The 18,332-nt window shown below is 32.2% G+C and overlaps 2 protein-coding genes across 2 annotated transcripts; one reads left to right on the forward strand and one right to left on the reverse strand.

The window, feature by feature from the left end:
- Positions 1-216: 216 nt before the first annotated feature.
- LOC131854590 (uncharacterized) lies at positions 217-1,259 on the forward strand. The gene is made up of 2 exons (XM_059205714.1): positions 217-228; positions 351-1,259. Exons 1-2 carry the CDS (start codon positions 217-219, stop codon positions 1,257-1,259), a joined length of 921 nt encoding a protein of 306 aa, XP_059061697.1.
- Positions 1,260-14,173: 12,914 nt separating this feature from the next.
- LOC131855548 (uncharacterized) lies at positions 14,174-15,767 on the reverse strand. Its single transcript, XM_059206825.1, has 2 exons — positions 15,722-15,767; positions 14,174-15,186 (listed from the first exon to the last, which is right to left on the reverse strand). The coding sequence occupies exons 1-2, from the start codon at positions 15,731-15,733 to the stop codon at positions 14,656-14,658; spliced, it is 543 nt and encodes a 180-aa protein (XP_059062808.1). The 5' UTR covers positions 15,734-15,767; the 3' UTR covers positions 14,174-14,655.
- Positions 15,768-18,332: the final 2,565 nt, after the last annotated feature.

The following is an 18,332-nucleotide window of genomic DNA, read 5'->3' on the forward strand; positions in this document are numbered from 1 at the left end:
ATATTGTCATATGTTTTAGCAGTTATGACGCTATTGAACTACGGCGACATCCGTTAAAATTTAGTTTAAATTATTCATATTAGTTATATCGAAAGAGAACTTTGATTTGGTATAAATACACCGTGTCGTGACGGTATGAACACACAAACAACTCAACCTCGAAAGGGTACACAACAGCTTTTCTTTGGCTGGCTTATAAGCGATTAGCTAAAAGCCATGAAGTTTGTTGTAAGTTCATGACATCTTAAACATATTATAACAATTATTTTTGAAAAAAGAATCATTTATTTTAATTGACATAAATTAAACCGTACAGTTTATCAAACAATAATGAATTCTATTTGTTACAGGTTAGGGCACTGTTTTTGTCAGCTGCCGCATGCGCTGTTCATGCGGGACTATTGTCTGGTGGTCATCACGGACAGGACTCCTACGTCTCCTCAGCTCTTAGTGCCCCGTCTGCCTCATATGGAACACCATCAACTGTATACGGACCTCCTGCTTTGAACGATGCCAGTTTAGGAGATCTGGGTCACGTGTCTGGCGGTCTTGAAGGAGGAGTAATTTCGGATGACCATGCCTTAGACCATGGACACGGACTTGGCGGTTCAGGAATATTGGGTGGTTCCGGCCTTGATGCTGGATATTCCGATGCTGGTATACCTTCTGGTGTTCCTCTTGGAGACGATGGCCTAGGCTCTGGATTAGCAGGACCTTTGCCAGCTGCTCTTTCTGCTGGCCAGTACGGAGCTGGAGCGGCATTAGGAGGAGCAGCTCTTCAATCTCCTAGAGTCATCGGCACTACTGTTTCAGTAGGACGACCAAACGTTCAGGCTTCACAGTACGAACTCCAATCCGTTGTGCAGAATGTTGTACGTCGCGTCCCAATCATAGTAACACGCCACGTCAAAGTGGCTGTGCCACAGCCTGTCCCCGTACCTGTACCTCAGGAAGTCAAAGTACCAGTACCTCAACCTTATCCAGTGCATGTTGATGTTGTCAAACACGTGCCATACCCCGTATACAAGACCGAACACGTCGAGGTAGAGAGGCCAGTCCCATACGAAGTGGTGAAGAAAGTGCCAGTGGAAGTGATCAGGAAGGTGCCAGTGCCAGTTGAAAAGCCCTATGAGGTCATCAAGAAAGTGCACGTTCCCATTGAGAAGCACGTAGAAGTACCCGTGCCGGTCTGGAAACCATACCCTATTCATATCATCAAGCATGTCACTCATTACAAAAAGAAGCATTGCTGCTGGTGAAGTAATAGAGATGAGTCGTGATGATACCAAATAGTCTATAGATATGTAAATATTGATAGTCATTAGATGTACGTGTAAATAGATTAAAAAAAATACCTCACTTGAAAACTAATCTTTTATTGATTTCATTAATGACTTGATAGCTATGTAGAGCTGTCATTGCGATGCCCTCAGACTAAAGTTATGATACAGAAGGAAATAGCCCAGGCTTGGAATGCCCTCTGCACTTGCCTCCATTTTAATTATGTGCCTATAAATCTGTAAAGGCTAACTGTGATATACAAAATTACAATACTCAAAAAAATAATTTATGAACACTCTTTCAAATATTGACTCAAAAATATCAACAATATTAGAATAATTTATTTATTCAGATATTTGTTGTCTTTTATTTTACAACAACAAAACTTTTAACGTTTTTACGTGGCAGTTATAGTTAACACTATACGTTATTTTTAATCATATTTGGTTGTTTAAAAATAAGACCTAAATAAAAATATATAACTTCAGTAATTCGTAATGATTCAATAAAGAATCAATTTCAAAAAAATAAAAAATTAATATCATTATAGTTACTTATTATCTCTCTAGTTATTAAAATAAAAGTCGAGATTATATTTTGCCATTTAAAAAGTAGGTAACTTGATTCAAAACCATTTAAAGCTAAATTGTGACACACAGGTGTTCACCACATTGTTTCCATAACGAGCAATTTGACCTAAAACTAGATATTTTCGGATGACACCTATTAAATATTCAAAGATATATTTGATGATATAATAATCTAGTCACTAATAACTATAAGAGTTGCGTAACAAATCGGTCACACACTAATGAGTTTTTATGATAAATATATAAGTTCCTTTGCATCACAGTTACTTCTTATGTATCATTATATTTCGCCTAATTTACATGATATCTTTGTAAATTATGGCCTATGTATTATTTTCATTTATAATCTATAGTACTTACAGTTTCATAAAAATCCATTAAGTAGTTTTTGCGTGAAAGAGTAACAAATATCCAAGGTATAGTAATGGAAACTTTATTATGTAGGTAATATTATCTTATCTGTGCCTCTACTGAGGTAAGCTTTGTAAGAGGTCGTTGCTCTATGGATATCTCAATCTGATCCATTTAAGTCGCCAAACATTTGTACTCAAAATTGTATACACGGCGAACTTAATTATTATTATTTCATTTATTTTTAGAATAGAATAGAATAGAATAGAAATGTTTCGCATATGTATCCATATTATGTTAGTCAACAACTTTTAAACTATGTTAGTAAATTACAATTTTATACATTTAATTCATATATTTATATTTATGTCTATGTCCACGACCAGAAGCCCTGGGTCCGCAGCAATGCAGCGATATCCAGTGCCTCTGAAGTGGACAATCCGACATATTGTATATGGTGTTTAGGAGGCTGTTTGCGCTCCCCCGAATTCTACACATCAGTGATGCAGTTCTATTTCGCATTATGGCTTCAAAACCTTCTATCCGCGCTGCTGCAAACATATCTGATACTACTATACTTAATGCCTGGTAGTATTCTTTACCAGTTAACATTCGCACTGATCAGAGATATTATTGCTTTGTTGTGTTTCGGTTGAGGTATGATATAGGCATCCTCTATAGTAGGTGCACTAGGTACACATTATAATTATTGCTATTGAAAACATAAAAAAAAACTAGTGTGTGTGCAATAATTAAAAGAATATTTTTTTTGTTTTGATATTGAATTTTATTAGTATATTTAAAATTATTTATTTAAGTTTATTCATTCAACAATGTCCGCAGTCACATTAGATAGAAAAAAAAATATACAATTTTATATTCACATATAATTCCTAATCGTATTTTTGTAATTAAATTACTTTAACCACTAATTATCTGATAGTTTCGCCAGGCGCATACAGGGAAAATATAATCTTGTATAAACAATCAAATACCAAATTCTCTTTGTAGTAACAAGTAAGAATGTGTAATATTCTTTTTTTCAGTAACTATGATCTGTGGTGTCCAGTTTTTTTAATGGGTGATAATGTGAATGGTTTGGTTTAACGTTAATCCATATTTAAAAAAACTCGTATTTATTTTTATATAGTTAATTTGTTGTAACGCATTTTTGCTAAATTGTATATGTAGGCGTTATCCCAAGATATATGTTATCTAGAAGTTTCACAGCTTATTAATAAACATATACTGTTGTACGAAATATCATCGTACATTATTTCACAACATTAATATATAATTTTACATTTAATATTTCACCAATAATCAGTTCGAATTTTGTCATTAAGAACACCGCGGGTACTCTTTTACCATTAAGCAGTTTTAATTATTAGTAGGTATATTTTTTATTAATACATATAATCTTTTATAGTTTCTGCACAACCCCAACAACTGTCTTCTATCGACATAGGGTTTAGAATGCCAGATATAGTATAAAGTCGTAGTCATGTTGATTCTTCTGTTTCATTAGAAGTTCATAACAGGATCGACTTCAATTATCATAAACCATCATGGGTAATTTACCAGGATGGTCTGTAGAGAACTAGACCTAATCTATAATATTCGTTTGGTACCCCACCAGGATATACCATATATGTCAATTAAAAAAAAACACTATTTCATCTATATAATGCGTTAAGCAGCTGATTTGCTAGTTGGTATTTAGTAGGCAGTAGACATATAGGTAGACCTTACTTGTATGGGGTATCCGTTCTTAATAGTGGGACGTTAACAAGTTGTTACAACACTTAGTGTAATTTTTTAATGTGTTCAGATTTAAGGCAAATTCCAATTGTTTATTAAAGTAGAGTCGGGACTCATAATAGAATTTAGTGTGTTTTGCTAATGTACTCACCTTTAAACGAATTGTTAGCTTTCGATACTATAAAATGTATTTTCTTACGTAATTACCAAATAATACTTACTAGGTAATTCTAAATTACATGAAAGACTTTATAAAATAGCGGCTTAGCTCAGCTTCCGGAGATCTTAGGTTAATGCGTTTTAATGTTGGTATTTATATTAGTGGTTTTTTGTATTGTCTTTGCCAAGTTTTCAAATCACGAGAAACTGATATCAATCGCATTTAAAAAAATAACTCATAATACAACAGTCAGATCTTGATCAAACTTATATTAGACTAAATCAAGAAGCTCCAGCAATCAATGAAAAAAAATGAAACTGCTTTACCTAGAAAAGAGTTCTTAATAACACATAAAAAAATTACTTGCAAATTATTAGTTTTCTTCATTTCTTTAAGTCGTTCGTGATAATAAAACACATAAGCAGTTAAATTTGAATTTAATGAATTCAATATCGACGTGCCTCATGGTCTAAAGCTGTTTAATAATCAGGAGATGATTCCGAATGCATGAGGTGTGTATAAAACTGTGTTGTGGTGTGTTATATATAACACAAAGCGATCAGGCCGCGTGCTTGCTGGTTGCTACAATCTGCCATGGATTTTAAAGTAAGTATCAAATATTGTATATAATGAAGTATATTTATAACACTCAAACACTGTTTGATTCAGTTTTTAATATTGTAAGCATTCTTAATACTGTATGGCTTAGTAGTTTCTAGTAAACTACTACGCTTTGATTTATGGAATCCAAAGGTACCGAATTTGAATCTGCGCGATACCAAAAATTTTATGTCAATGTTGTGTCAATTACTTTATATTTAACTGACTCTCCGGATGTTCATAAGACGGAAACATCGATAACAGACCTAAAAATCCTTAATAGTAAGGTCAGATATAGTGAAATGAGGGTATGCTAATGTGGATTAACCAATACCTCAACAGTTGAAAATTTTTCCGACTATTATATATATTTTAATTCTATGTAACTTTTTATTTCTGCAGGGGTGGTTCACTGTAACGGCTTTGGTGTTTTCCACAGCATGGGCTAGTATTGATGATGTGGGCCCTCAAACATTCCAGTCTAGTGATTCGTCAAAATCACAATCACCACAATATGAGATGAGAGAAGTAATCTTATATTTAACACCTAGTGAAATAAAGGCTCTAGAATCAGGACAAGGAGTATTACAACCTCTACCTGTAACTCAGTCTGACTTTTCTAACAACAATCAAGAAAAATATGGTTTAAGTCAGTTATCTTTAGATGTTGATTATGGCAATGAGTTTAGAGAAGAATTAAAATATCAAAAAGATATTCAGAATGAAAATATAGCTAACATATTTGAAAAACAGCGACAAAACATACAACCTCCACCTGTAGAAGAACCTGATGCAGAAACCCCTTTGGAACCTGCTCCACAAATTCTGTGGTCCACCGGCCTACAAGGAGATGATAAATCGTACAATCGTATAACACAACAACCTGTGCCATTGGAATATCCACAGAGTCACTCTTATTTCAATTTATACAATAAGAAAAAATCAGAGCATAATTTTAACATAGAAATATTTCATCCACTCCCACATGACATTAAAGAATTAGAATCTAAACAACTTAATATACAGACAGATCCTATATTAAACAAAAATTTTAAATTCATTCCAAATGAATACGTCAGGCAAATTAACCCAGAATTCACGCAAGTGGAAGATCATACAAACGAACAATTCCTATATCCACTTGACGATAGGAGTACCGGTAGTGAGACTCGCCTGTCTTCTTTTCCAGAACATTCTGATCAAAGTATTCCATCTTTGAATAGTCCAAATCAAAAACAAACTTTACAAAGTCTTGAAGAAGAATTGCTTAATTGGAATTATGCTCCTAGGTATAACGATCATAAAAGAGCTGTTGAATCACAAAAACATATATCATCCTGGAAAAGAGAAAATACTCATAATGACGCTGAAAATGAAAAGTTATCATTTCATACGGTTGCTAATAAGGAAGGTAAATCACCTATCAAAATTGTTAAACTCAAGTATAGTTATATTAAATCTGCCAAAGTTCCTCAAAGACACTTGAAGCGTGGGCGACAACCTATAAAAGTGAAAATGCCCCACTTACACCGGATACAGCATGGGATTTATAGGCCTATTCCAATTCCATTAGAAATAGCAGGGAAAGCTGAAAAGTTAGTCCCTTATGAAGTGGAGAAGCAAATACCACAAGTTAAAAATGGACACGTCAAAGCAAATAGGGTTTATCGACCTTAAAGTGGCGAGCTCCATCTAAATTCCACCAGGCAAACATAAAATGTTAATTCGTCATATATATCGCCCGTTTATGACGAATTAATATTCTTTGTGATTTAATTAATACAATCATAACAAAAAAAACCTTAAAAATATTAAGGTCTTTTGTTATGATTGTATTAATTAATAAGGTGTTAACCATTTAGTATTAATATGTAATATTATGTTATCTGTGGTAATAACAACATAAGTACTGGTACTACATGAATAAATATTAAAAAGACTAAAAAATTACGCGCCTCAATGATATTTATTATAGTTGTAGTATAGAATAAATATTTCTATATATATTTATTCCATGTACATAGTACCTGGTATTGAACTAAATTTAATTTATTTAAATAATTAATACAATTTCGTGAATTTTTTTGTTATGTTAATAAACGACTATAAGATACATTTGTTTGATTTACGAATTAGATGTTTAAGTACCCTGACAATTTGTAAAATATACATGTTTTAGATACAGAAAACAATTTAGTTATTTGTACAAAATATCGAAAGTAGGTGATAATTATATATAATTAACAAAATTGATTTTTCTTTAATATTCATAACAATTAGTCATGGTAAAATAATAGATAATTTTATTTAAAAATGTTATTTAACTACAAAAAATATGTTAAAAATGAAACAAAGTTAATTAATATGAAGTATATTTAGACTTTGTAATTTTGTATCTTAAAATAATTTTGTATTAACATTCTAAAGATACACAGCCTGTTAAGGGAAAATTATTTAGACATCTCAGATTATATAAGGTGAAGACGAGAATTAAATTTTAGAATATTTTTTTGTCAATATACAATAATGCCCGTCATTTTTTGACTTCTTACTTTCACTTTCCAGGGAGACTGATTGCTATAAAATAAGAAACCCTCAAGCAAAAAATAATCGTTACCAATAAATCGTCTTTAGCTATACACATTATTCATGTTTGTTGTAATAACACACATGTATTATATTATTATTATTACAGCAATATTTAATTCAACTTATTTTAACATCTCATTTTAAGAAATATTATCTATCACCGTCCTAATTATCAACAGAAGCACGTCCCACTAGTGGACATGACAAATAATATGAAGATGTAGATAGATCAGTTGGCTTATGGTGACGAATTTGTCCGGAATTAACTACCATAGTTTCAAAAAGACGTCTATTTCATTATATATGTATGTGTACTAATTATTAAATTTAAATCAATAGAAAAATGTTATTTACAAGAGAAATATACTAACTTTTCCTGCCAATCCCATCAATAGTTTATAATATGAAAATTTGTCTGAAAGTCTGAAATTATATTTCCGGTTTATTTTATTATTGTTCTAAAATTCTAAAGGGTTGTCTTAGATGTGTGGATGGCGTGAGATCTGATCTGACTGGATAATAAAACACACGACGATAACGTGATGATAACAACAAAATCAGTAAAAATATGAATGTTCACAAGAATTAATTAGAACATAATATTACATTCTGAAAAAAAGAAAAAAACAGAATACTGGCACAGAATGTTGTATACACACCACCACAAGAATAAAATATATTACCTAACTTCGAATAGATATGTAAAACATACTAACGTTTCAAATTGTAAATTTATAAAAATCGACTATAAATATGTAAGGTAGCAATTGTTAGTACTATTTCGCGTGATATTGTCGCAACACTCCTTCCGTTTAATTGAATTACAAAACAGTATCAGCAACATAGAAAGCTGTCGCTCACTTGAATATGAATATCACCAGGAAGCTTGTCGTTTTAAATTTACTAAGATTTGTATTCACACACTCGTTGCGCAAATAATGTCGCCACAGTACCCCGCGACGTAAACGCTAACCTTTGCTTATGTAATGGTTTGTTTATAACTGTTTAAATTATAGTCGTTACATACTCATTGATCTATAGCAACCTATCTTTGACTAACACTACTTATACAATTTGTTCTCAGCTAGGGCCATAAAATAAAAACAAAAACTTATTTAAAAAAGAAAAGTCTATTGAATGATGGGCGCCATATTTTAATCTCGATTAGTTGCCTTCCGTTTTGATATTAATTGACACGTACAATTTGAATTTAGAACGAATTGAGTTTTGGCATTAAAATATTTTTTTTTATAATAATTTAATCAATAATAATGTTATAAAAATATAATTAATATAACATTAAATATTAATATTTTCTTTTTCAAGTCAAATCTAATCAGTAAATGGATTAGATCGTTACCTACTCATCAATGTTTAATACAAAGGGTATAATCAGTTGCCAACAAGTTACCATTTCTACATTCACACATTTGTTATCTTAATACTAGTTAAGTAATAACTTTTTGTAAATACAGCAATAACCATTATGTAAACAGCTATGCATAATAATTTGAGTTCATCTATTTAAGAATAAGAGTGTGAATTCACCTATATCTTACTAAAATTTTAAATGCGAAAGTTTGTGAGTATGCATGGATAAATGTATGGATGTTTATTAGTCTTTCACGCAAAAACTACTGAACGGATTCTGATAAAAAATTACAGTAACAACTTATATTAATCTAAAGTTTTATAGATCAGAATAACACATAGGCTATAATTAAAAAGATATTATGTAAATTGGGCAAAATATAATGATAAATGTCAAGTAAGTCTTACAATAAACATTATATAAAATTGTACGGTGAAATGTAAGTTAGTATTCCAACTAAATTAGTACTTCAAGACAACAAAGAAGGTCTAAGTTCAAACTGCAATGGATACGTATATTACATCACAATATCTACTGCGTAATACTTTATAGACATGGGATATACCTAGTTTGTACAAAAATATGTATTACCACAGATAACATAAGATGTATTACTTATGCGTAGTTAAAACTAGTATGCAAAATAATAAAAGAATTAGTTGTATATTTTTTTTTCAATTTATGGCTCCGGCGAGTATAGTTATAACTTCATTTTAATTTTCTTGGTATTCTAATTCTATATTTAAAAATTTGTATAAACACAAATAAATAATTCATTCTGTGTCTGTTTGTCAGTTTTTTTTGCTATTGTCTGAAACGGTTGTGCCGATTTTGAAGGGTCAGTCATAATTTAAAAAAATATATTTATTATAATCAAAAATAACGCGCACAAAGTCGCGGACAACAACTAATTTCATATAAAAAGGTAGAGAATCAATGCGTAATCGTCTACTACCCTAAATGGAATCGAATAGCTGTGGGTTGAAATTTGTCTTACATCAAAAAAGTTTGTAGGTCTATGTTAATATAATACTATTATTTCTGATTAAGGAAACACAAAAAAACTAATGTTTTTACAGGAAACACACATTCTTAACTCGTTACAGCGCTACTCGTAACAATAAAAAAGTCGCCAATAAAATTAGTAACACTATTTCCTAATTGGGTTGTTGTTAAGCAAACTATCACTTTGTTAGATATAAGCGTTATGAATGTAACAGCATAACTAACTTTGATTTCATCTAGATTTTTTTTCAAACATCATGCACAGGAATAAATTCGTAAGTGCTAGATTTTTTCATGGCTAATAATGGTATAGTGCACTCGCCTGCGCTAACGTTATACGCTGGCGGTGCACCAGTGGAGGATGATAATATGAGCATGAGGTCAGGTCAGTTAGTCCATCGTGACAAACTCACAAGGAATTTATTACGATGGTTTCCAGGGGGAACCGTGTGGAGGTCAACCTGACATGGTACATTGTTAGTAATGGGGTTATGAGTCCACATTACTAACAATACCCTTCCCCTATGTTCTAGATTATTCCCGCCATTTCACTGCGTACTATTTATTCGTTACACAAAATTCCATCCTTTCATTTCCTACAAATTACATTTTCCTTATAAATAGTAATTACTACAAAACTTCATCATAATCGATTCAGTTGTTTAAGCATGGAAAATATAACAGACACTCCATTTCGTCATTATAATTTTAGTTATCATTACCTAATGAATAAATGACAGGTTGTTTATTATTGTAAACAAGTTGTTTTTATAACAGACCCAAAATAAATGTAACTGTATGTAATATTGGAAATTTTTAGTTCTCTTTTTATAAAAAAAAACATAACATTTCCTTTTTTTATAATGTGATGGTAACTGCAAACGCGCGTCAGTTGTAGTCAGTTAATTCTTAATGGTATGACAAATGAATGGCCTAGATTGACACGTATATTTTACACTGTTTTTTTCTGTGGACTGCACATAAAATAGGGTTGAAGAAGGCACACCAAACCCGTGGACTTATGGATGACTGAATGCCAACTCCTGCTGCTGACTAATCTACTACTATTCTGGAAAACTAAGGCCTTGAGTAAGGTGTTAGTCTGTCTAGAACTGCAGTAAGTAGTCCTACTCTCTTCTCTTCTCTTACAATACATGCTGTGCCCAAAAGGGTCCTTAATTGATCTATTTTAAATTAAATTGCCTACCAAGTTTTTACTTTAAAATTATGGATTACAAAGCTTAAATAAATAAATCAGTTTTCTAATTTATGTTTTCTAAATTGTTAATGCAGTTTGCATTAGCAGGCACACGGAAACACTAGCGATAATGAGTGTCGACATACGTCAGGAAAGAGGTAACCTACACCCGGGTTACATGTCTTGGGAACTGCTCAAAGTTTCCCTCTCAGCCACACGATAGACCCGGTACCTGCGCGGTGAATCCATGGAATGCTAAGAAGTTCGACTCTCATGCATTCATATCAAGCAATTACGCTGCCATATCTTACCCTAAAATCGTGGCACAGAGAGAGAGAGCTTACAGAGATTCAATAACTGCTACTAAAAATGTATTAAATCATAGTTCATCAATATTTACTAAATTCATTCGCAAACAGATATGAACTCAGTAATTAAATTATTTTATGTTGTTTATTTTTTTTTATGTAATAGTATTGACAAATAATCTGACGGCTCACCTAATGATAACTGGTAACATTATGTTATAATGTGACGCTCGTGATACCACTCTTGTATTGTCATTCCAGAAGACTAAGATTGTATTTCATTTATTTCATTCAGACTACAAATGGCCCATATTATACATAAATACCTTATAGACTAACATACGTATGAAATAATAATAAAATATAATTCGTTCTGTTATCCTGTAATTTCAATGCCACACAACTTATAAAACAAACTATTTTGCGGCTGACATAGATGACAGTATACACATAGAAATCTTTTTCAAAAACAACTTCGATTAAAATTTCTCATTTAAAAAATAATTTCAAAAATGGAACTATAACAATAATTATATTTTTATTTAGTTTGTACTCATATGTTTTAGTATAAATTATTAATCACTCACTCACCAGTCATATTTACATAATCTAATTTAGATTTTGTAAATAATTAATTGCTGTTAGATATGCTGTCAGATTAAATAAACAAATTTATATTACAATTTATATTGGAAATGAATATGATTAATTGCAATATGATAAATGATTTGACTGCCAACATGGTTGTAACATACTTTTCGAATATTTTTTTGAATTAGGTGTTATCGGCGGAAGTTCATTTCATTACTTAATAGATTGATTTGTATTATTTTGTTTGATTTCGCTACTAGTGTGAGATCAGACTTTGGGCGAACAGTCAACACTAGGCTTTCAAACGATATCCAAACTCTATTCAATGCCGATGATGCCTCGTTTAGATGCGAAACACGTTTCGCAATATACCTAGATGTAGGTAGATCTAATAACGGTCGGAGTTTGATCACTGGTAGGTAACCAGACGCTTCCAATATCGGTAGTCAAGTATCCGCACTGAATGTTTGTGGTCTCACATAAGTAGCGGGATTAAAAAAAATAATACAAATCCAATGAGTAATAACTTTAGATTATACCTTTTTACCTAAGGTAGGCTTTCTGCTTGGGTAACTCAGTCTCACCTATTTCAGCCACCGAGAAGCTAGATGTGTTTCGGTTGTCGGGTAAGATTAGGTAGTGAAATTACAAGATAAAAAGCATGATATCTTATTTCTACTGAATAGTAAAGTGTCCGTGAGTGAATAGAAGAAAAAGAGAAAGAGGAAGAAAAAAAAGAAATATCTTATGTACCGATGTTTGGTATTTTGGTATTGAAATTGTAGGATAAGAGGTATGATATTTTAGTCCTGTAGAATGGCAACACATTATACCACGAATATCGCATGATAATGTAATATCCGTAGTGAGAATAGTAGTATCGTTTGACTGAACCACACTGAAGGAAGGGAATTGTTAGTAATGTGGACTAATGACCCCATTGTAGCAGTATACCGTGTTAGAAACTCCACGTGATTCCCCCTGGAAATCATCCTGATAAATTCATGGTGAATTTGCCAGGATGGGTATCTGACCTCATTGGTGCACCATTCCATTATAATCCATAAAACCGAACCACACTGGAACTAAACTGTAACTAAGAGAGTTACAGAAGTTACACAGATAAACACATAGATAATAAAACTCCATAAACACAGATAATGAGTGCCTATTACCACAGAATATACAATGGTACTCAATTACATCAGATACACTCCACTCCACTTCACGCGTAGTTAATTTTTTAGCGATTTCAAAAATTAAGAGTTTCCTAAAGCAAATATATGAATGTGTTTATGTGGCGCTAAATTACGACAAATTGTGAACAGTTTTTGATGAAATATCTCTACTACAGCATTGATTCTATGTATTAAAGTATTTTTATCCGTTTGTTTAGTAATTGTGTTTTGGGGTTAGGATGGCGCTGAGTGTATTATCCTGGATGATTATTATCAGTATATTTTTATTTATTTATTTCAGGCTACTAATGGCCCATATTATAAATACCTTATAGACTAACATACATATGTAATAATAATATTAATAAACATAAATAATATATAAATTGTCTGTGTGGTCACGGTATTGACAACGGCAATCTGCCACAGTAGCATTCTTCTTGTATTGTGCTTGAATACGTTTTCTTATTGGATTTCTCTCCTCTTCTCGCATTAATAGTGAAGCCAATATAATTTTTAATGTATAATGAAATCCCTTTTCCATGTGAGTTATATGTAATACATTCGTATTTCTATTACACATTTTGTTAGGTTGGTTAAATAAACGGTCATACAAAAAAAACTGAGAATATTTAATTAAATTATGTCAAATTATTTGTAATGTTTCGTTTGATGGTCTAGGTGATCTAGCGCTTTAGCACATCGCCTCGCTTCCGATGATCGCGGGTTTGATTCTCCCATGGCACGAGTACAAATATGTATTCATGAGTATAACCGAATGTATTATTCTTGTTATTTTCTATGTGTATTATGTATTTAACAAAAAAAATGAATTTAACTATATCTATTAGTTGTCTAGTATCGATAACACAAGCTCTGTTTAGCATGGAACTAGATGGCGCGGTGTGTATATTTTCCAGGGTTTATTATTATTATAATGACTCTGTCTCTCTGATACAGATCTTTAATTAATTAAAAATCTTTGTTAGTAATATGGCGCCGTGTATTTTATCCTAGTTGTTTAAATTATTTCAGTCATTTAAACGAAGTCACAACATTAGTTATTCAAATATATAAACAATATAGGGATGAAATAAACAAAATTATTAAATTAAAACAAACATTTTAATATCACAATTTCACTGGGACACAATAAATGATCACTAGTGACAATAATTACTAACATCAAGTGAGTATTACAAACACACAGACAAAGTCGATCGGCTTGTTACAAGAGCACGGGCCGCTGCTTTCTACGCATGCGCGATCGCCGTAACTATTTCATAATTTTCACATAATCAGATGAACGCTAATATTCCAATAGGGATTACGTATGTCGAGAACACAAGCAAACGAACAATTTCTAGCCTAAATCAGGTACTTAAATGCCGAAATAAGGGCGCCTCTACTGCATATCTAATAATAGTTTTAATAGTAATTTTAGGAACTCATAGAGAGGAACATTTTTGTCAAGATTTTCCATTGTTGGGCATGGGAAATGTAAAAATCGCGTAATATTTATTACGTTTTATGGAATCACTTTAAGGGAAAAATATCCTTTTAATTCCTCTCCATGAGTATCGCTGTATAAAGAACAACAGGCAAGAAACAGATCTTAATTAATTTTGAGGGAAGAGAACCCCTCATTAGGATGCATATAAATTAATCTAATTAGTATCCACCTAGCTTGTAGCTCTCGCCACTATGGCTAGAGAGCAGTTGACCGTGCTCAGGAACATAATGACCATAAGATGGCTGTACTTCGGCATACGCCTTCAGACCTTCGGCTTCGTAACCCTCATAGCCTCCCAATTGTTCGTAACCACCATGTTCTAATCCATGCTCCAAGCCAGCACCATGCTCAAGAGCTTGAGCAAGATGTTCGGTGTCAAGTCTGTGATCTTCTAGAACGAGACCGCCGCCAAGTTTGTGTTCAGTCTCGGGGTGGATCAGCTTCAAGTTCTGCTCAGACTTGCCCTTCTCAAGCGGGTGATCCAGTAAATGCTGGTGCTCCTTCTTGATGTAAACTGGCACAGGGTGGAAGTGCTCGAACTTGATTGATTGATGTGACTTCGCATGCTCGTGTTGGATCTGATGATGGTGTCCTGATTCGCCAATTATAGCATGATGATCCAGTTGAGGTATTTCTTCGTGAATGATGCCAGGGTAGGCGGTGGCCACGGCCAGGAATCCCAGGAAAATCTGACGAAGAAACATAATTATTGTTTATTAGTGAGTATGTACGGATTCTGTTGTAATCCAACCTTATCTGAATGCAATAACGGATACGGTCGCCAATTAGTGGCAAGGGATTCGAGATTATTGTGATATGGACTTAGTGTTGTTACGAAACGGTCTTGCTGAAAGCAATGATACAAGGAACATTGCATTTAGGGCTTACGTAACGTGAAAGTCTTCCTATAAATCTAATCATGCCGATGGCGAACAGGAAGACGCTTATTTTAATATTACTTCACTGAATTAATACATAGTAGACTTAAGGGATAACTTAATAATAACTTTGATATTATATCATCTTATTCAATAAAAAATTAAACTTTCTTAATTATGAAACGATTATTTTTCTCATAAATTAATCACTGCTGTTTTAATCTAATTAGAATAGAAATGTAATCTTATTGTAACAGATCTTAAGGTCTACATTTCACAAGTCCTCTTTGCACGGTCACTAGCACTGTGATCTGTGATGCACAAACACAACAACACGAGTACGCACGTGGTATTTCATTGCTGGCTGCTTGCTGCAATTGCTCACTGCTCGAGAGGGTGGCAGGTTATGCTGGCAATCGTAATTTGCATCGCTTATATACTCAGTTTCACTTGCACCGGCCATGTGTGGGTGCTCTATTTATTACGTGTACATTCATTCGCATTGACAGTCTATCGGCATCTTAGAACAATAGGTAGAAATTTGTTGGGAGATACAAATAAAAAAGCTTAAATCTGGATAGATTTTACTATAATTATCACGTAACCTTTGTAATCGTAATTGTTCGGTAATCGATAGAATCAGTCATTTGCATGTAACTATAATTACATTTACATAATTTATGTAAATTAGATTGAAAGTATACTAAATTGGAAGAGTTAAGTAGGATTGAGAGGAATTGATATATTTCATTATCGAATGCTAAACAAATACATATTATATAGTTATAGTCTACTTAAGAAATCAATGCAATCTTGGATCGATAATCCAAAAATAGCAATTGCATTTCAGATCCGTAATATAACTGTAATCTTTATATAACTGGACTGCCAAAAACAAGCTGACTACTCTCCTCATATAAGTATAGTACCAACCCTCGTTTATGGATAAGAATGGCACTATTTTCAATATATCGGAACGAAGCCGTTGTATCAGTGCCTTTTCGCAGGACTAAGTTGAACTCTGCAATATCACAGCTTTATATAATCGGCAAAATATATCACAATTAAAATTGGAACACAGCTTTTATTATCGGTAGAAAAATGTTAGTCATGCAAATAACTTTGATAAAAAAGCGTACCTCGGTGAAGATCCAATAACAAGATGCAATAATAACAAGGATCTCATGAAGTAATGCTAAGCATACGATTCTAAAACGATTCAATTCATTTTAATCTCATTTATATTCTGCGGCGTTCTTAGAATCGCTCATTCGTAAATTGTCCTATTGTCCCATCATTCTTTACTTTCACAATACATTCTACATACATTTTGCATACCTTAGATTTGCGGAATAACACGAAAAATAACAATAGACAATACAAAAAATAATATTCTCTACATAAAAATACTGAAATCATAATCACGTAAATAGGAGTTTTATTTATTGCCACCGGCATTATCAAAATAGTTTCAAAATATCAGGATCTTTATGAAATAATCGTAGTAACTTATGCATACTAATGTCTTAGAAAGAGTAAACCCCTATTGGTCCTTTGGTCTTATGCCTGTATATTCAAATCAAACCAAAAATGATTTATTCAAGGAGGACATATTAGTTGTTTATGAAAGTATTTTTTTATAATAATATTTTTTCCTTACTTCACGTCCAGTTCAATATACAGATTCAATCGAGAAGAACTGGCAAGAAACTTAACTGATTTTAATTCATGACTACAATGACTAAAGAAGAGTATTTATTTGAACTACAGCAGTTCGTTTAATAATTAGTTTTATCGTAAAGTGATGAATAAAAAAAATACAGTACATAATAAAGAATTTTTTTATATGCTATCCTTTATGCTTTCACAAAGTACAAACATACAACAACGTTTAATGCAATCAATAATCTTATTAGGTTTAAAAAAAGTTGACTTCCTTCCAATTATTGTACCCCGGTAAAGCCAGTACCAAATAAATATTGTTGGTATGTAAGCATATTGAGAAAGAATCTCTCTTTTATGGTGCAATATTGTATAAAATAACCACGCTTACTTTCCTTAACACTATAGATAATACCAGATCAACTATAATTGATAAAATTAAATAATAAAACACGGACATGAAGACTGAATACTGCAATAAAGATCCCATATTATTGCCTTGAGTGTAATCGGAGAAAGAGTAATCAACGGCTGCTGGGATTGCATAATGTACGTATTAATTTTTTACTGCTGTCTCCATCGAGCCATTTTGTTATACCTAAATGAGTTTTTTTTATTATGATTGTATTAAACCTCATTACTAGCGTCTGATAAATATAGAATTACTGACTACTGACTACTATTTCAACTGCTAAGTAGCTTTATATTCAAGTAACTATTCGTCCCGGAGTCATACGGGTGTACTCCATCTATTGCAAAAAACTATATTAAAATACGTTGCGTAGGTTGAAAGATCTAGGCGAATAACCAGCGGAAGCGACTTTATTTTACACTATGAAAAGAATCTGTTCTTTTTGTTGTAGGGTGAGATTAGGCAGTGAAATCCAGGATATGAGGTATGACATCTTAATCTTACAGAATGGCAACGCATGAGTGATACCGGTGTCTCATTATGACGACATATCCATATTGTTTTTTTTTTAAATATTACTACCTTATTTGGATCAATATTTATATTAAGTATCTTATTTAAAACTTATCAATCAATACGTATTTATTACGGATGATAAGTAAATGTAATAATAAAAGTAAATATAGAATAAGACAATATTTAGTAATGGGAAATGACTGGTGTTACTTTATATTAATAACATATTAATTAAAACCTACACTGTACTGTACCATACATTGCGTATACTTAATTTATTTTATTTTTAATATATATATATGGATTTTATATTTACATATTCTTATGCTCCTGCTGCGATTTGTTACAGCAGTATCTTTACCAACTA

This window comes from Achroia grisella, unplaced genomic scaffold (assembly GCF_030625045.1).
Source record: "Achroia grisella isolate CSIRO2021 unplaced genomic scaffold, CSIRO_AGI_Agris_v1 utg1062, whole genome shotgun sequence".
NCBI lineage: Eukaryota > Metazoa > Arthropoda > Insecta > Lepidoptera > Pyralidae > Achroia > Achroia grisella.